At 35.6% G+C, this 21,800-nt stretch overlaps 1 protein-coding gene across 2 annotated transcripts in view; it reads right to left on the bottom strand.

Annotated features, from left to right (window-relative positions):
- LOC128865135 (alkaline ceramidase) overlaps window positions 1–21,800 on the bottom strand; it is a 44,614-nt gene that overhangs the window by 8,358 nt on the left and 14,456 nt on the right. For both annotated transcript variants that reach the window (XM_054105149.1, XM_054105150.1), the window contains 2 exons: window positions 4,231–4,487; window positions 3,939–4,076 (listed from right to left, as the gene is read on the bottom strand). In XM_054105149.1, the coding sequence (XP_053961124.1) occupies window positions 3,939–4,076; window positions 4,231–4,487 (395 nt within the window). The remainder of the gene's footprint in view (window positions 1–3,938; window positions 4,077–4,230; window positions 4,488–21,800) is intronic.

Below are 21,800 nucleotides of genomic sequence, written 5' to 3'. Positions count from 1 at the left end.
TTTCTACTTCTAGCTAGTTCACTAATCATTTATCGTCCGATGAATCGTCGAACCACAACTCCGTTGTACTCATTTTCACAAAAAATACTTTTTTTAACTTTTAAAAATGTTGTTAGCAAAGAATTTCAACACAATCGGTTTTTCTTTTATTTTGATTTGCTGTATCAGCTGAGAAAAATTATCTATTGTAAATGCGTCGAGCGATCGAAATTCACAATAGTCCTATTCTTCAACGAATGAGCACCATAATACCAAATGAAAATTCGTTCGATCAGCACTTTCGACTACAGTCGAAGATCGAATGTTGCTCATAATAAGGGCCATAATATCGGTACTTCACGGTAACTCACAAAGTCGGATGATAACATGATTAACGAACTTGGCGCACAAAAGATCTTTTGTAACACAGGGTGGTGCACTTAAAATGCTTCATTGTTCGTCCCTTATTTCACTTTTTATTTGTGTTGCGCACCGTCATTTTGCTTATCTTTTATTTGGAAGCGTGTAGCCTGTTCTTGCGCTAGACAATATATGCAAGGTTTGTTAAATTTGTGTTGTTAGTCAACTTAGTTGTTAGTCAAGACAAAAACATCGTATGATATACTCTAAGAATCGGCCATAAATACTGAAGATATGACGAAAAATGCAAAGTAAAGTTGCTCCTTCGTTCGGCAAATTTTTTTTTTAATTATTTTGCTAAAATACTTCACACTCACGGATGCATGGCTAACATTTCTGTTTTCCTTGTAAGATGGCACGGTATAATGTACACCTATGTTCTCAATATTATTTTTTAATTTTCTTTATCAAAATACAGTTCATACTCCCGCAAGCACCAAACATCTTAAAGCTTTAAACTTTTTACAAAATTAAAAAAAAATTCAACAAATTTTAATCACAGTTACAAACGTATCATATCACGCATGCTGGAATAGAACTCCCAGAGCCCAGATCTCAATTCTATTGAGAATTTATGGAGGATTGTGAAGCGGGAACTCTCTAAAATGCCAAAATAGACTTATGGTGGAAAATCAAGTTGCTTTGGAAATCCATCACGAAGGAGCAGTGTGATGGAATTTATAATTATTTATAACAAAAGGATTAACAATTAATTATTGAGATGCAAATGTTATTTTTCACCTTTTTTTTATTTAATTTGCCTTATTTGCCTTAAATGTAAAATCACAAAAAAAAAGAAAAACAAATCAGCTACTCTAATAACTTCAGCTTCAATGTTTGAATATCGAAATGTACTATGTTGTCCAATAAGTTTTGCGTAAGGGCCCTCTCTGCGTTGCTACTAACCTAATTTTTTTTTTTGTATTGTTGGTAAATTAATAATTGTAAAAGTTATCGCTGTTTGTGTGGAGGCCGTTTCTCCAGAAGTCCCTTGCGGTGGTCACCACAAGCCCTTGGAGGTTCATCTAAAATCAATTGGACAAGGGAAATTAGTTTTATTAATAGATAATATTGTGCCTGATCGAAGCTTTTTCTTTCAAAATTAACAATATGGCGGCCTCAGGAAATATTTTTGAGATTTTCGAGAAAAAAAAAAACGAACGCTCCGGAGCGCCCGAGCGCCGTTTGTTAATTGTCGAATAACTCGAAAAGAATTGGCAGATTAACTTCAAATTTTCACGCAATATTTTTAAGATATTATACTTTAAGAAAATGCAAAAAAAACCATTCTTTTTTGAAAATTCTGACTACCCTTAACCCCTTAACGTATTTAATTTTATATAAGCAAGTGAAGCCACGAATATTAGCTAGTATACTTAAAAGAAAGATATTAAATTTCAGATTACGAATACATTTCAACTGGTTTGTTTTTGATCAAATCAAAGCAAAAAATCACTTTGTTAATTAACATTTCCGTTTATAAAAAACAGTACACAAATTTGCAGCAATTCTTTGCAATGCATTTCTAATGCATGTCCCGATATGTGTTCACAAACGTAAATGTACTTATTTATATAAAAACATACCGTAATCGTAATTATCATTCCGGGATGGTGAGTGAACACTTATCAACGAGGTAATTTGAAATGTAACAGCGAAAACGTTGCTTATCAGCTTTCATACTAAGTATCTTGACATGCAATATGTGCATAAGAAGAAATTGTTCAAGGGTTCTCATAATTGACATATTTACATGTATGTACATATGTAACTAAAGCAGTGGTGCACAAAGTTTACAGAGCTTCCAATGCACGCGTAACAGTTTTGCCTTTGTATGTGCAGAAAACGTGTATGTGTACGTACATATATACTCGTACGATCAGAACACTGACAAAATAAATACTTTAACTAATGTTCAATGACTTTTTACTATGCGCGGAATACTTAGGTGCTGCGAACACAAAATAAGGCGAATATGAAAAGAGAAAAGAACCACGCTCCAGTATGTAAAGTTATTATTTTTTCTGTTTCAAATTCAAAATTAATTAATTTTTATTTAAAACTTCATTAAAATCGATTTCATTTTTATACTATTTCATTAAGAGTAAGTTTTCTAAGTTTTTGTCTATAAGGCAGGACTACCGCTTTAAAAGAATTTAAAGGGAGTTTAGAATTGCAACACAGATTGCATAAGATCTTTTATAAAGAAGTCATCAGTAAAAGGGCAACAATGATGGCAAATCCCAATGATAGTACATTTGAAGCTTTATCATTTTGTGCATGCCCTTGATTTTGATGAGGAAGGATAATAATAATTTTTGCTAGCAGTTTGTGCAATTTCGCCATTTAACACTTGCTCGAATTTTTTTTAAATATATAATATATGAAAACACACAATACCGTCATTATGAAAAATAAACGCATTTTTTGAGCTAGTTGAAAATTTCATTTTATGCACCAAATTTCAATGGACTATAAAACTGTATACTTGAAATTTTTCTAAAAGTTCCAAGTAAAAAGTTTTAAATTTTGATTCAAATTGTACAAAGTTTGAAACTTTGCTTTATGAATCCGTTCAGGACATTGTAGTTAATGTTTTGGGTTTGCGCCGTGCTGCTACAAACTTGGTCCCAAAGGACCTGAATTTCATAAAAAAGGCGCCGCGTTGATATCGCAAAATACAAGATTTCCTTTCCAAGGCTGAATCCGGCCCTACATTCATCAAACGCATCTTTACTGGAGACAAAACGTGGGCTTATGAGTACGACACGCAATCCATCCATTAGGTGAGTGAGTGGAGAACTCCGAATGAACCAAGACCAAAAAATCCACGTCGTTTTCAGTCAAAAAAGAAAGCGATGCTCACGGTTTTTATGGATTACAAGGTATTGTACATCAGAAATTTTTGGCAGAAGGTCAGACAGTTAATAAGGAATATTATTTGGGCGTTTTGAGAAGAAATTCACCAGAAAGGAAAGGATTTGTGGGTAAATATCTCGTGGATTTTGCACCATGATAAGACACCGTCGCACGGTGAAACCATTATCCGAGAATTTTTTGCCAAGGACGAAACGAATAGCATCCAACAATCATCGAATTTACCTGATATAGCTGCCTGCGATTTTTTTCTGTTTGATCGGATCAAAAAACCACTACGGAAAACGCGTTTTAACTGCCAAAAGGAAGTAATGGAAAAATCGAAGACGGCTCTGATGGCTATACCGAAAATAGAGTTCCAGAAATGTTTGAGAGCTAGTTCAAAAGCTGGTATACTTTGAAGGCAATAATATCACTGTTGAGGGATAAATTTGTATTTTGAATTTTCTGAATATATTCCGGGAACTTTTTGATCAAAGTGGTATGTCGGCTTGAGACTTAAATAAATGCTTGAGAGAACAAAATGCGATGATGGACAGGATAAAGTAGTTTGTAAAATTAGGGGTTATCTGGGAAAACCCCCTATAATTTGTCTCTAAAATTTTAAATATTTCAAATATCTTTCACTTTACTTATGTAAAAAATTGAAAAAAAATGCGTACCTTTGTAACTCTCGATACATCATTAGCATTGTTGGCACGCCCATACCCATCAGTACAAATGCGTTTACTATTGGCTTCCAAATGGACATCACCGTCGCGAAAATTGACGAAAGAAACATGAACGTGCTGAATAATTTCCTATAAGAATCAAAATATGTACATACATATGTGCATATGCACTTGTAATATATTTTAAACTACGTGACTAATGAACAGCTAATTTGTTTGTATTAATAACTGGAAGTGGTACGATATTATGCAGGTATGTATATATTACTTTGAGTCGACTTACCGGTCATTACGGAAGACCTTTGGATAATACTTTTTTGGGAAGAACAATGAATAGGCGGCCATAAATACCCATAAAATCGCCAATTCGTCGAGTAATTGGCCTATTAAACTGAGCGTCGCATGGAAGTACATGGAACTTAAACCCACTACTATAAGGAGCACCCAGAGCACGTGTATACCGGGAGTTACGAACCGTCCATACTCCTTGAACAAATATATCAAAAGTGGCGGCAGGAGCACAAACAGAAAATTACTTGTCTGTAATGACAATGAGAAAATGAAAATATGTAATATAATAACAAATGGAAAATAATTATTGCCTTTATTTAATAAACTAAAGCACTTAAACGTTTGGTTAACCCACAAGGTGTGAATTATAGAATGCGGTCAATTAATTTGCACATGTTGCATTTGCTATGCTGTACACATTTAAATTTACATTAATAGCTATCGTCGGTGAGACTGCACATCATAGCTATTTACATTTTTATTTATTTTTCCTGCAAGAATGATTGAGTAACTAAATGCACCTGTTAACGTTGCCATAAAGTAAATATACGAGACAGTATGGTATTAGTGTGGACAAAATTGCACTATCACTTACAATACAAGGTGGCGCAAAATTAAACACCTTACCGGAAGATTTGTAATTTTTGCAAAAACCTAATTGATTATTTTTGCGCCACTTTTTATATAGTATTAACATATGCGCATTACGGTGACACGCTAAAAAAAACTAGAGTTTTTCTGCCCAAATTAGAAAATGCATGATAGGTATTTTAAGGGTGTTGTCAAAATATTTAGGAAAAAAATTAAGATTTACGTAAGCTGGACATACTTCAAAATACCCCCAAAAATCTAGTTTCGTACAAATAAAATCAGTTTAGAAAAAATTTTTTTTTCCAAGAAATCACTGGTGTGTATCGTACATGATACGCCTAGATGTCAGTACTGAATAATTCATAGACTGTATGTTTTTTTTATTTCACCTTTGACATTTGTCAAGTAGACATATGTACATATATTTTTACACGATAGAACAGCGCGTTAATATTATTGAAATTATGAAAATTGTCGGTCTTTAAGATCGTATGTATGTATCTAAATTCGCCTGCCGTAACATAAACTACAATAAATACTTATATATTATATATATTCTCAGATAGCTAGGCGGTCATTAAATCAATGAATGCGTCTATACTAAGATCAAAGATTGCACAGGAATTCCGGGCAGCCCTAAATGATATTAGTGTCGTATTCATGGTCAGCCTTATTTGGTTTCCTGGGATATTGAGGGAAATTGTAAAGCCGATGAGCTATTCAGGAAAGGTACTACTTAAAGGCCACAAAGAGCAAACTAATTATTAAAAACAACATTATCCAAGAGTCTAATAGGTAACAACTAGACTACTACCGCAAATAAATAAGCAAAAGACAAAAGAAGTGATGAGGGAGAGGAAGGAATAGTTGAGCGCTTCTTTTGCAATTGTACAGCCTTAGCTAAATCAGAGCAGGTTTTCTAAGTAGATACTTTTTAATTCTCTTTCGGAACCGTCCGGCGTGGATATGGGACCAATCCTGCGCTTCATAAGAATCACAAAATGGTTTCACGAATGAAAATATACATATGAGGGTCCCGTGTCGCACAGTGATATCAAAACGGTCCTGTAAGGTCTAAGTACGGACCGACTACCACCATAATCTAACCTAGCCTACGTTGAATAAAAGCTCGAACTATGTACCTAATTTTTGATGTTTATAGTTTTACGGATACTTAATTTTTGTTGATACTGCTGAGACATTTTATGAATTCGCATTGATGACATCCTTCGGTCAACATAAAAAGTATTGGATTTTGAATAGCACTCTACATAGATAAGATTAGGTTAGGTAGTGCTAGCTGATCTGTAAAAAGACTAGACTAGACCTCTAGGGTCCATTGTGTTACTAGTGCTATGTGTTTGGAGTCGAATTATTATTTTATGTAATTCTTGAGGCCGTTCAGCCTTTGGTCAGCAATATCCTTCAAGGAAGAAAAATATGTTGATCTGAGGCACATTTGTCGAGTCCCTAGCGTTCGCTTTGTTGCACGCATCGCTATGGACTAATCCAATTTGCCTGCGTGATGTGGGGTGAGACAGTCTCCCGTCAGTACTCCAACCAAAATTTTGCAGTAAATAGCAACCTGCCCATTTCCGTAGAGTTTATCCATTTTGGATATTCAATGTTGAACACATTTCGAGTTAGTCCAAGGAGCCATAATTAGTTTAATAGCCGCTTGGCTACCAGTGAAAATGTTTGTTCGATTAGTAATTCAGCTGCTCTTGTTGCGGCATAGATTTCAGCTTCAAATATACTACTACTACTAATTAGGAAGTCTGAAAGACTATTGGAGATCTAACATCAAGATTCCACCATTAATGGTATCCATCTGTAAAGAAATTGCATGAATGGTATGTGGATTTTAGACCTTTCTGTCATCCATTTTGCTCTATAATGACGCTAGGCTTTTTGCCAAATTTGACCTCTGTGAGAATTGTCATGACATCTTCGGTCTTAGAGCAAATCTTTTTGATGAGTCTCTTACTACTAATTTGTTTGAATGTCAGTTGAGAATTCTTTCTATTATTACCGCTATTGGAGTTGTGCTAATACCGCCGGTTACACCTATTCCTGCAATCCTTTGCACGCTTTCCTAATGGCTGTCATGTATATCCAATGTGTGAGTCAAGGAAATAAGCCTCTAAATTCGGAGAAAACTCGCTCTAAGTAAATATATGTATCTATAAATTCGTATATTGTTTTATCAAAAAATAAAAAAAAAATACCATCAGGACGTGTTCAAGTTGAAAGTATTCGTTTTTGCAAAGTCTGCAACAAAGCAGTAAATCATACTACGAAACTGCTGGTAGATCAACATTTAGGAAGTCAAAAAGACATTTGGACAGCCGCTGTATTGAAAAACCGGCATAGTCACTGCTGCCCACTTCTGCAAGTGTTATTACATAGCACCTCCATAAATATTTGTCTTATTGTTAGTGTTCTGCGCATATACTCGTAGACAGCAATTTTTAAATTTTCGGTGCAATTGTTAGGCACATGCATACGCACATATGTATGCATTTCTTACTTTTTAGGGCACATAATTCCCTGCCTTGGTAATTACTATTTCTTTGTTCTTAACTTCTTTGTTCTCGCTTTCTTTGTTCTTTACAATAAAAGCTCATTAAATTAAAATAAGTTGGTTAAATAATATTAATGTATGACTGTTATATCGCTTCACATTCTTATCAAAAAGTTGTCGACATAATCAACTCTCCAGATCAAGTTTAATAAGTCTGGAAATAAATCAATTAGACAACTCGATTCAAAGCCTTTATCTTAATCCGTTAAGATTTGGAATTTTCGAAAAAGGTAAATAACAGTACATGCTATTTATTACGGTTTATAATTTTTTTCATATGTTTTTATACATATTTTTTCAATATCTACAAAAATTAAATTAAAAAATCTGCAAATCGAATATGTAAAGGGTGGTTAAATTTCAAGGGCCGATGTTGAATGTGAACCACACCCGAACGTCAACGACACTGTTGGACTTCTTTCTTTGGAGAAAAGGTGTACGTCGATAAGCCGGCAACAATTCGAAAATTTGGACCATCGGATGGCGGTATGCCGCCGAGACCCCGGCGGACATTTGGCCAATATTTTGTTCCATACGTAATTGAGCCGTACCAATATTATCATAATAAAGAGAAATGACAATAATTTCCTAAAAACATTGTATTTTATTCAAAATCAACACCGGCCCTGGAACTTACCCACCCTTTAGATAAGGAACTATTTGCATTATTATTATAATAAAGAGAAATGACAATAATTTCCTAAAAAAATTGTATTTTATTAAAAATCAACACCGGCCCTTAAAACTTAACCACCCTTTATAACATTCTTATGTTTGAGCAAATACTCCGCCTCACTTATCAAATTTTTATTTCACTTGTTTTGCTTCTTATTTAAAGTAAATCAAGTTGTAACCATATTGTGTGCAGAGCGAAATGATTACATCAAAGTACCGCCTTGGCGGATGTGAAAAATTGTAGTGATAATTGGAAGTAGATATTAATGGAACAGCAAAGAATAAAAAGATGTATTCTTTGCTGTATTGTATTCTTTACTGTTTCATTAATATCTACTTCCAATTATATAATTGGCGCGTACACCCGTTTTTGGGTGTTTGGCCGAGCTCCTCCTCCTATTTGTGGCTTGATGTTGTTCCACAAATGGAGGGACCTACAGTTTTAACCTTTTTCATGGCAGAAATACACTCGGAGGTTTGCCATCGCTTGCCGAGGGGCGACCGCTATTAGAAAAAAACCTTCATCTTGGTCTTTCACCGAGATTCGAACCTGCGTCCTTTCTGAATTCCGAATGGATTACTACAGATATATTAATCATATTAAGCATTTTCATATCTAGCCTAATTTAAAGCTATGGATATTGGGTGCGAACTCTAATGTTATCTATTGGGCTTGATCGTGAGTCTATAATTGGAGGCTTCACTCATGATTTTTGTTCCTCAGCGGCTTTATAGTCACATCAGCTAGATGTGCGAGTCTTCGCCTTGCGAAAGCTACATCCGCGTTGATATCGCCAAGGACATTTTTCCAAGGCTGAATCCGACCCTACATTCCTCAAACGCAGCATTACTAGAGACGAGACGTGGGTTTATGAGTACCGCACGCAATCTAGAGATCAGGCGAGTGAGTGAAAAGCTCCGAATGAACCAGGACCAAAAAATCCACGTCGTTTTCAGTCAAAAAAGAAAGCGATGCTCACGGTTTTTATGGATTGTCACGAATTTTTGGCAGAAAGTCAGACAGTTAATAAGGAATGTTATTTGGGCGTTAGGAGAAGAAATTCACCAGAAAGGAAAGGATTTGTGGGAAAATATCTCGTGGATTTTGTACCATGATAAGGCACCGTCGTACGGTGAGACCGTTATCCGTTCATTTTTTGCCAAGAACGAAACGAATAGCATCCAACAATCATCGAATTTACCTGATATGGCTGCCTGCGATTTTTTTCTGTTTGATCGGATCAAAAAACCACTACGGAAAACGCGTTTTAACTGCCAAAAGGAAGTAATGGAAAAATCGAAGACGGCTCTGATGGCTATACCAAAAATAGAGTTCCAGAAATGTTTCAAATGCTAGATCAAATGCTGGCATAAGTCCGTTGCAGTTGATGATAAGTAAAGGCGAAAATATCACTTTTAAGGAATAAAAATGTATTTTGCATTTTCTGAATATAATCCGGGAACTTTTTGATCAAGGTGGTAATCAGTTGACATTCCCTAGCTAGGATTTTTTATATTTTTATTTTATATTTTACAGCAAACTGCTGTTAGTCAATCTGTGCTTAGTAGTTGTTTTGTAATTGAAAATTTTTTCTTTGACATATTGCCATGTGGCTATCAGCCCAGAATAAATTCTTTCGCGAATTCATTCTTTGTTTTCTACATTGTCAATATTTTTCTTTGACAATCAAATGTACAAAATATTGTTATTGGTCTAGTGCCACCAAGCCTTGCAAAGTATTCTCGGCCTATACGTCTCGACAAATTTAGACAGATGGTACTTCCAGCGGTGTGGCTGACCTTCAAAATGGCGTCATTCAATTTGGTGCAGTATAAGGGGCGATTACAAAAAAATATATGTGCATTTGTAGAAGCATATGTAAATATTCACACAAATACTAAATCATGCAATCGGGAAGCTAACAAAATCTAGTTCATAAATCTATTGAGAATAATAATGATTAATACAAGAATACATATATCACCTTAATCAGCCAAATGAATTGAAGTTCGAGTAATATATGTATGTATGTAAGTACATAGGATTATGATCGATTATTGCAATAACATTTTTTCGTTTCCCTATCACATTTATTGCTTTTTATAGCCAATAATCATATTAACATATTACTTATATATATATGTATCATTTTACATGGGACCGAGTTTTCAATAGGGGTGTCCTAGCTTTGTAATACCAAATAGGCATTTTTTATTATGCTACTTCTCGGTTTTTAGATAAGTTTGACAAAGTTTCATCGATTAAGACGCATACCAACAATGTTTACAAATCGTACAAATTTATTACGCAAATAAAAACCGAACTGGTGCTCTAACTTATAGAGCACCTGGTTACTTGAGGATATGATGGATTATTGGATTATTTTCTCTGGGATGCCATCGCACCTATAAAGCGCACAAAATGTGTATTTTTTATAACTTTAGTCGTGATGCCACACTAGAAAACATTAATGGCGTACTTTTTTAAAACCAAAACTGGGAATTTCGCAGTTTTCACACCATCGTAACCAACAAATACATATAGAAATATGCATAAAATAAGGAGGTCGCTCTCGCTTATCCAACAACACAACACCCTGCTGGGTCGCCGGCCACTCTGGGGTGGAGGGAAATGAAAAAGCGGATAATGTGCAAGAAAAGGCTCTGAGGTTGACCTTCAGCGACGGGCAGAGAATATAAGCATTCCTCTAAACAAACTGTGCACTGCAGTTGACTTGAGCGTAATCGCGGAAACCAATAGAAGGTGGTCTTTGACTACTAACTGCAGGGTCTCCAAAGTGCTCTGGCCAAAATTGAATTTTAAAAGGAAAAAAATGTCTGCTCAGATTCAACAGATCAACTACCAGCGTCTTCAGAGGTGTTATAACGGGTCACTACACTATCAGCACCCTAGCCAAGAGAATGAGTGTACCTCAAAATTACTTCTGCAGGAGTTGTGGAGATGAAGAAGAAATTGAGTCAGTGCAACACCTCCTCTGTGAATGTCCTGCAATTCAAAGAAGCCGTGCCCAATATTTTGGCGATTGTTTCTTTGAAGTCTTGGGAAATTTGCAAAATGTCTCACTGGAGGGACTAGTTACCTTATTAAAAAGATCAAAGTGGTTTAAGCAACTTAGGGGATGGAAATCAAATGCTGATATCACAATGGGCCTCAGGGTCACAGAGTGTCTTGTTTTAGACAAGCAACCTGGCTAACCTAACCTACATACAATAAAAACAAGCATAAAATACATAAATGAGCAAAAATTAAAAAAAAGCAAAGTATCACCATTGCGCTAACTTTAATATTTAAGGGAGAATGGGGAGTTGTGAGACTTAATATCTGCATATGTCAACGATGGAATCTTTAGTCAATGAATACTGGAAGTTATTGGTATGGCCTATTTAACAAAACTACAATTTTCCTTAAAATTAAAATTGTATATAATAATATAAAATATAATACGAAATACAAAAATGTGGGGAGTTGTGAGACACCATGGTTTAAATCAATAAAAATGACTTATTTTAGTTTTTAGTTCTTTATTAAGATGAAAAATAAAAAAGAAAAGACAATTGTTATAAAAAAGTGTATAAAAAATGCAATGCCATCAATCTGATGATTCGCGGTGAGAACATGTATAATAACCAGTTCGTAAATTGGCACACTTTAGGTGCACAGCTCGATCGCATACATTGCAATGAATGGAGTTTTTTCTGCTTAACTTTAAAAGCGGGAAAACAATAAAAACTCAAATTTAACCAAAAATTTCATGATATATGTACAAACAATGCATGAATATTGCGAGGTACTTATGAAAGATGCGTTAAAACGTCGAAAAAAACGGTGTCTCACAACTCCCCACATTTGTTGTCTTACAACTCCCCAAATCGTTTTTTTTATAAATGGCCGCGTAGTCATAAACACATCGAACGTTCATGCCCAAGTGAATGTGTAAATTCAAAGCTAATAGGGCAATTAATAACTTGTATATATTAACATTTGCAATTTGCTTCAACAACTGATCGAATGTATCGCAAAACAAATGATGAAAAAAACTTACCGAGACATTCCAAAACACAGTAACTGGAGAGACGCGTCGAATGCGTGTAAATATGACCAATGCTAGCTGAAAAGTGAGATCGCATTGAGAACACTTGTTGACACTTAAAATCGAATGTAAACAAATGAATAATGCCGAAAGGTAACAATGTCTCACAACTCCCTATGTCTCAAACTCCCCATTCTCCCCTACTTTTTTAATATTTATTTTTCTCTCATATTTGAATATAAATTCCTGCAAAATATGTCTATTGAGGCATTAACGTAAAAACGAACTGTTTTCGTGTTACTGTTCACTAGACATGGCTAGTTTACTGGGGCGGCAGCCCTTGGTCGGGAAATCCCTGGTAACTTCTTTTTTTCTCTGTTCGGGAACGAAAATCCCCAAAACGTTGCTTGGCCTTTGAAATTTTACTCTCCATTCTTGCTCGTCCATCGACGCCTAAGAAGTTTCATTCAAAAATTGCATCTCCATCTTACTTCTGGAACGTCATCTTCCATCGTTTTGACGATGACCTATTTTAAATCCATATTAAAAAGATCCTGTACATAGAAAAGTTTCCAAATGGATTTTATTTTTGTGTTTGGTTAATTTTAAATAAAATGAAAAGACTAGTATATGTATATACTAGCAAACCCGGCCCCCTTCGCTGGGCACCCTAAAATAGAAAAGATATGGTTTAGAACAGAAAATATATGGTTTTCATATTATTTATTTCTTTATTCTTTATTCAAGCGCTTTGGCATAAACAATATTTTTTGTTTTTCTATTAGTTTTTGAGTAAATATAAAATATAAATTGAAAATCAGGAAAAAAGAAGATTGTTTTTAAATTTCAAATCAACGCATATGAATAATATTCGTCTTTTTTCCTGATCATCCATGAATTTTTCGTTTCAATTTATATATTTTATTAAGCATTGGAGCTTTTTTAACCATTATCCATTTATATTTTTCAAAAAAAAAAAACGAAAAAAATTGTTTTTTCCACGAACACATAATTTCATTTGGATTTCACATTAAATTCTCAAATTTCGTAAGAAATTATTCACTGTTCCAAAATCCACTCCAAAAAAATTCACAAACAATTTTTACATGTTGCACTTACGTTTTTTCCTTATGGCATCCAAATCAGAAAGAAATATTGACACATTGTAACTCACACTGTCAATTTGACAGTTCAGTTCCGCCCCAAGCGTTAAAAAAGTAAGCGACATTATGGCTGGCTCAAAAGAACGCTGTACCCGTTGCCACTGCTCCGAATTACAACCAAACTTTACGAAACCCATTTTCAATACTTACTTAACAATGTGCATAAGTTTGGTTTAATTCGGTGCAAAGACACGGCGGGTCCACGTTTTGGCATATATTTCGAGACCCTAGTCATCAATAGTTATGAAAATTACCCCGTATTAAAGCACTTATCAACAGCTTTCATTTGATACCCATATTGTACATACACAACCAAAGGTTACCCGGGTCCACGTTTTGACCTATATCTCGAGACCCCAGTCACGTAGCGGCATGAAAAATACTCTGTACTAAGGCATTCACCAACAGCTTCAATTTGATGTCCATATTGTACAAACACATTCTAGGCTCCACGTTTTGGTCTCTATCTCGAGACCCTAGTCACTAGTTCGAGACCCTAGTCACCCGTATTAAAGCACTTATCAACAGCTTTCATTTGATATCCATATTGTACATACACAACCAAAGGTTACCCGGGTCCACGTTTTGACCTATATCTCGAGACCCCAGTTACGGAGCGGCATGAAAAATACTCTGTACTAAAGCATTCACCAACAGCTTCAATTTGATATCCATATTGTACAAACACATTCTAGGGTCCACGTTTTGGTCTCTATCTCGAGACCCTAGTCACGGAGCGGCATGAAAAATACTCTGAACTAAAGCATTCACCAACAGCTTCCATTTGATACCCATATTGTACATACACATCCGAAGGTTACCCGGGTCCACGTTTTGACCTATATCTCGAGCCCTATCCAATAGGTATCCAAACTATACGGAAACCATCTTCAATACCTTCTTAACAATGTGTGTAAGTTTGGTTTAATTCGGTGCAGACACGGCCGGTTAGCGAACACACACAAAAAGTTGACTTTATTTTATATATAAGATTTTTTTCAGTTTGTGTCCGAAAAATCCAAATATCTTACGGAACCCTATTTTTTTCCAAAATAAAATGTAATCCATGTTACTCTTGGGTAATGTAGTTTTCGAATGGTGAAAGAATTTTTAAAATCGGTCCAGTAGTTTTTGAGCCTATTCGTTACAAACAAACAAACAAAGTTTTCCTCTTTATAATATTAGTATAGACAATATAATTTCATAGCTTTTATAAATTCAAATTATATTTTCTCAGCATTTATCCAACATGAAAAAGAGTAAAAACGTTTAGTTGATTGGCCTTTACACCCTTTTTTATTGGGTGATCTACCGAGCTCCACCTATTAATTGTCATGTGCGTCTTGATATTGTTTCATAAAGAGGCGTATGGCCCTACAATGTTACACCGTCTTCGAACGCCATATGGTTTTTTATGAGGAGTTTGTTTTTTTCATTGCAGAAATACACTCGGAGGTTTGCCATTGCCTGGGAGCAACCGCTATTAGAAAAAACTTTTTCTATTATTTGGTGTTTCAGTCCAGGGTTTCGAACCTGTGTAATTTGGTAATCACGCACTAATCCATTCGACTACGTCGGCCACATACCATATTACACACATACACATGTATGAAAAGGCATTCGGATTAACTTAAATGTACATAAATCAAACAAAGCTAGCTTGTAAATGCATATTGATTTATTTACAGAGTTGTGCACAAAAAATTTAAAAAGAAAAAATATAAAAATGCAGCTGGTGGTAAAAAATAATCCAACCACAATAAATTTAGATTGGCAAAGTAAAAACTCATAGTTTTTACACGCTTCGGGTTTTAGATATCCTGCGCAGAAATAAAATGTTGTTGTTCTAAAAACGAGAATTATCATAATTTTGTTCATTCTTTTCATGCCTAGGTTTATACAAGGCGGCACAAAATTAAATGCAATGCCAACGTTTTCCAACGCCTAAATGAACCGTGAAAGCCTTTAAACTGCCCTTTTTTTAGGTATTCACTTCTGGGTAGCATAAGTTTTTGAAAATTGATTCAAGCGAATTAGAAGCGTATTGACTTCTATGGAGAATATTTTGAAAGCCAATAAGCCATTTTTATTATTATTTTTCCATTATTGAGAGCAAAATATAAAAGGCAAGTATGAAAACATTTCAAGAAACTGGTTCTGTTGAGGATAGAAAAAAGGCTAGCAGACCAAAAACTAGACGTTCTGTTGAAAATATTGCTGATGTAGGGCATAGTGTTGCTGAACAACCTTTAACATTCATATCTCGACGTTCTCAACAATTTGGCATTCATGAATCGACTGTTTGACGAATTTCAACTGTAGAAGTGCTCATGGTGGACATTTAAATGATGTAATTTTTCACATATAGGTAATTCTTAGTAGCCATATTTTGAATAATATAGTGAACCTGGAAGAATATAATTTTTTACAATTTTTTATTTTAAAACAATATCTAGGCGTGTCTTTTGAAACACATTTTACATGAATACATACATATATCTATACTGAAATATTCTTTAAGCTAATACTCTAATTTATGTACAAACTGTAATTTTAAGCCTTTGGCCACCATAGTTCCAAAGTCCCATAGTGTGTTGTTATTTATTATTTGTTATCAATTTAGTTAAGGGCAAATCATCCTTTGTCTGTCTAATCTTATCGGTGCTTACTTACTGATGAATTTTACAAGCAACTTATACGTATATAAACGGGTGTATTGCACATACACCCAGCCGGAAAATCCACTAGTACTCGTTTGTGGAAGCATAAATTGATTCCTTTCTTTCCACGGAATAACAATGAAACGACGGGACGCCTGGAAACTAACGGCAGTCATAACTGGCTTTTGGTCTATCGGAGAACATGCAGCCAAAATGGGTATCCCCCACAATACATACTGTCACAGTTGTAAACAACCGGAGAAAAAGGATACACTCTTCCATTTCCTCTATGAATGCTCTGCCCTATGGAAGGACAGAATGTTATCCCTGGACAAACCGCTGTTCGAGAGTCTTGAATAGTTGTCTGGCTTAGATGCCAACAAGCTGATAAGGTTCCTGAGCCGCACAGACTGGATATAGTCATGCTGTAAATAACTGGTAAACAAGTAATGAGGATGTGGCAACAAAATAGTGCGGAAGCCCTAGTTGGATTCTGGAAGAATCACCACTTTACCCAACCAACCCATCCACGGACATGAGTGTTACTAGCCGACGGTCAAGATTTAAAATATACAGGGTCCGGCACTCGAACGGTAACCAAATTCAGACCGCTCGCGCAGCTGATGCCCGTCTGTAAGTTGGCTAAATGACAGTCCAGAGTATTGTTTACAACCGCGCGGAAGCATTTTGCCGAGAGTAAACGCGAAATTGTTCATGAGCTCGAGCATCTTAAAGTAAATAAAGCTTTTGTTTGTTGCACCATTACGTCATGGAGGTGGTCATCAAAAGACTCCAACTTCACGTGAAATGGTTCAAAAAGTGCCAATCAAATGGCGAAAGAACTGAAAATATTTGATCGTAGCATCCGCCGCATACTGTCAAAGTCAAGCCTTATAAGATCCAAAAGGCGCATTATCTGATACCAAAGCAGCAACAAATCAGACTTGAGAGAACGAAAGAGTTTCTTGGCTTGGCCGAAAGCGGTCCATTTCCGAACATTGTGCTTTCTACCGAGAAAATTTTTCAAATTGAGCAATTCGTAAACTCCCAAAACAATAGGGTTTATTTGACTGACCGTTCATACGAGAATTTGGGTCATCGATTGGCCACCAGGAGGCAGCACCCGCCCCAGGTAATGGTTTGGGCCGCTGCAACCGCAGATGCAATCGTTTTCATCGAGCCTGACGTAAAGGCAAATGCGAAATATTATCGGGAAAGTATTGTGGAGGTTGCTTTGAAGCCGTAGGTAGACAAACATTTCGGTGGCAGACCATGGACGTTTCAACAGGACTCGTCAGCGTCTCACAAAGCTCGAGTGAACCAAGAATGGCCAAAAGACAACGTTCCGAACTTCATAACGTCCTCACAATGGCTCTCGAATTGAACAGACGCGAATCCGATGGATTGTTGTCTTTGGGATATTTTGGACGGCAAGGTCCGAACTAAAAGATTCACCAGTCTCGAGGCGCTGAAAAAAACCATTGTCCGCGAGTGGGCCACATTCGAGCAGCTTACAATTCGTTCCTGGGCCGTCTCAAGGCCATAGTCAATGCACAAGGTGGTCATATCGAGCAAAAGTAAATTGATTTTTAATTTTTTATTATTTTTACACATTTTTTACTTTGAATTGGATAAAAGTAATTTTCCAAACAAAATGTATGGCATTTTTAATTGGTTAGACTTCGAATCCCGGACCCTGTGCAATGCAAGTTTTTTCACTGCGGAGTATATACAAATCCATATACTCGTATACAAGCATATATTTGTCATATGTGTGTATTTACTAAGACGTCACGTGTGACTTGCGAGTTTCCCAATTAAAACTTCTACAATTAATTGTGACTAAAAGCTCTGGTGTATTCTTGCTGCCGGTAATCAGCTAGTCTACTGCCTGCATGTCTGTTAATGGGCAATGACCTGCGGCTGTAATTCATGCGGACTACCTGTAAAAGCCCAGAAAATAGTTCATGTGGCTCATATATGGCATGTAAATGTAACAAAATTAGCATTTAGTGACTAAAGTGTTGCCCTAAGTGGGTTGTACAGACATCATCATCATTATTTTATCCCCAATTGGAGCATAGGGCCTCAATAAAGCATATCCACCTGTACCTGCTTTTGGCTAGCAATTTTAGTGTGTTTCACGACTTCTCGCTGTCATCGAGTTCTGTTTGTAGCGATCTTCTCCATGTAGTCTTAGGTCGGCCCCTCTTACGGCTTCCTTGGGGGTTTGAATCAAGAGCTTTTCGACAGACTTCCGTTGCTTCTTTTCGTAGTGTGTGGCCTATCCATCGCCACTTTCGTAATTGTAAATATATGGTTATATAACTCATCGTTTCCGATGACATTTGGCCACCACACCTCGAGAATATGCCGGAGACATCGGTTTACAAAAATTTGAATTTTGCCGGTTAGATGGTCGGTTACAAGCCAGGTCTCGCATCCTAGAGCAGGACTGAACTTACATTTGATTTAAATAGCCTCATTTTTGTTTGGAATGATATTTGTTATGAGTTCCAGCTTTGGCGCAGCTGAGCATATGCGCCAGTTGCTTTATTTATTCTGGTCAGAATATCCTTTCCCACACTATTCTCAGTGCCTAGATAGGTAAAATCTTCGTCTTATTCAATTTCTTTGCCATGAAGCATAAAATTGTTGTCATTTTTGGTGTTAATTTTTATTGGTTTCGTTTTGTTAATGTTGATTTTACGGCCAAATTTACCTGCTTGCATGTCAGAGTACTTTACTAGTTGTTCAGTAAAAAATTGGTTATGAAAAAAACCTGTGTGCGCTTCCAATTACTCATAAATCGATTGAGAATAGCAAGCATTTCTGTAAGCCAATTTAAAAAAGGATTACATATATCTAGCATATCACCTTTTGTAGTTTAGTAAATATGTCAAGTTGAAAGATTTAATTATTCTCTACAATGCTTCCGCTTACCAGCGTTTTGTAAGAAGAGAAATGTTCTAAATGCTCGTTAAGTCAAATTTAAGCAAAAACATATATCCAAAGAAAGACTTGGCAAAAAGCTCACAAATTTTACTAACTTATATCAGATCAGCACTTTTTCCACGCGGTTTTCGATGCAATATTTCAAAAAAAAACAAATAATAATAATAAAAACCAATTCTAGATTAGGTTAGCCAGGTTGCTCGTCTAAGACAAGAGACTCGGTGGCCATAAGGTCCATTGCTAAACCTGCATTTGATTTCCATCCCCTAACTAAGTTGCTTAAGCCACTTAGATCTTTTTAAGAAGGTAACTCCCTCCAGTGAGGCATTTTGCAAATTTCAAATTTCAAGGTTTTCAAAGAAATAATCGCCTATATATTTGGCACGGCTTCCAACAATTCTTTGAAAGAAGCGAAAATTGGCTAGTTTTTTAATAGTTCAGTATATAAGTATGTTAGGTCGTTTTCAAGCTATCCGTATTTGCTACTATTCCAGCTACCAAGGCAAAAACTGAACAATGATTTTCGAAATCAGAACTTTTTTAAAATTAGTTATATACATATGTATATTAGGGTTGGTAAATTTTTATTGAATCCTAGCAAGTGTCCATACGGTGTTCGTTAGGTATCCATGCGGTGAGACTAGGGATTGCTTCAAGTCTTTTCAAATCATCTCAGCACCTTCTTCTCAGCTGCTCTGCTCACGTCGGGCAAAGATTTAGACATCCGGGCCCTCACTTTTTTGCAGATTTAAAGATTTGCGGATTTAAATATCAAATTCCTGATGAATTTCATTACTAGTTTTAAGTGGTTAATATAAACTTTAGTAGCCACTATTGGTTGTTATCCTCTAATTCAAAACCTCTTCTTCCTCTTCCCACCTTGCTTGCTTTATTTAATTTCAATGCTTAATCATTTAACAGTTTTTTTTAATCTATGTATTTTCTGGGTGAAATCTTTAATGGATTTGAATTAGCAACAACGAGTTTGTATTAAATTTTGCATTAACAATGGATTCAATGGCGTAAAAACCTTACAAATGTTAGGAAACCTTTTCGGTAAAGAAAACAGCCGTCTATGAATGGCATAAAAGCTTCAGAAGAAATTGTGAGCCCATCGAGTATGACGAACGTAGTGGCAAGCCGTCGACATTGAAAACTGAACCGTAAATTAACCATCAGAGAATTGGAAAGCTGGCAGATTACTTGAACATTGCTTATGGATCCTTTAAGACATTCTAGTTAATAATTTGAGTTTGCTCCGTGTTTCATTCCCAAAAGCGATCGCGTGATATCGCCATAGATATTATTTTCGAGGCTGAATCCGACCCAACATTCATCAAACGCATCATTACTGGAGATAAGGCGAGGGTTTATGAGTACGGCTCACAATTCAGACATCAGGCGAGTGAGTGGAGAGCTCCAAATGAAGCAGGACCAAAAATATCACGTCGCTTTCAGTCAAAAAAGAAAGCGATGCTCACGGTTTTTTGAAGATTGCAACGGTATTCTACACCACGGTTTTTTGTCAGATGATCAGACAGTTAAGAAACACCATTATTTAGGTGTTATGAGACATTTACATGAAGCAATTCGCAAAAAATAAAGGATTTGTGGGAAAACAACTCGTGGATTTTGTACCATGATAACGCCACGACGTACAGTACCACCATTATCAGTAATTTTTTACCAAGAACGAAACGAATATCATCCAAGAATAATCGAATTTACCTGATATGGCTGCCTGCGTTTCTTTTTCTGTTTGATCGAGTCAAAATACCACTATGGAAAACGTGTTTTAACTGCCGAAAAGAAGTAATGGAAAAATCGAATACGGCTCTGATGGCTACACGAAAACAGAGTTCCAGAAATGCTTCGACAGCTGGACCAAACGGTGGCAAAAGTGCGTTGCCGTTGGTGGTGAGTACTTTGAAGGCCATATTATCACTTTTGAGGAATATGTAAACATGTATTTGAATTTTCTGAATATATTCTGGAAACTTTTTAATTAAGGTGGTATAACTGTAGGACCCACATTCCTCTTTGTGAAGCAATATCAAGGCGCACTCCATAGGAGGAAAAGTTCAGCTAAATAACTAACAAAGGATGTATGAGCCAATTACATACTTATATATATATATATAAAAAAACTGATATATATATATATATATGTATATATATGTATGTATATATTCTTCTGTATATGTATATATTCCTCTTAGTGCGGAGATGTATTTTCCACATATGTAAAATTCAATCTAAAATATTAAACAGAAATTTTCATTTAGTCTTTTTGCAACTTTATACAATCTAAAACTAGCGACTAAAACTATCAAACCCCATACATATGTATAATAACATTCAATTTATTAAAAGCCCCTTATTATTTATTTCCACGCTAATTTATTTTGCTCACACGTTTACCACCAACTAGCATTTTCATTTCTTCAAAACAGCTGTTTGTACATTTTCCGGTAGCCTTTACTAAAATACACTTCCTTTGGTGTAATACATTTAAGAATGATGACAAAGCAAAAAAACTGATACAAAATTGCTTTGCTCAATTTTTATAATGCCACGGTTTTTAAACTTTTTTAACGATATTTTATACTATTTATTTATGTACAAATGAACGCTTTGGTACGCGCTGGGTATTAAATTAAAGTATGTTTGTGTGCTGATTAAAAAGTATTAAATGAATTAATAATGGCACGCGTATGAAGTAACATACTAAACATAAACAACAAGCAAACTGCTTATATACAGTACATTGTATTAAGATAACGAGTTTGTAGTTGAAAGCTCACTAGGTTTGGGAAAAGTTTTCAAATAATTTCATTACCACTTAGTTCAGACATAATTAAGTTCAGATATACTCGCACATA

This window comes from Anastrepha ludens, chromosome 5 (assembly GCF_028408465.1).
Source record: "Anastrepha ludens isolate Willacy chromosome 5, idAnaLude1.1, whole genome shotgun sequence".
NCBI classification, from domain to species: Eukaryota; Metazoa; Arthropoda; class Insecta; order Diptera; family Tephritidae; genus Anastrepha; species Anastrepha ludens.
Note: the sequence above shows the minus strand (reverse complement) of the source record. Positions and strands in the feature narration are given on the sequence as shown.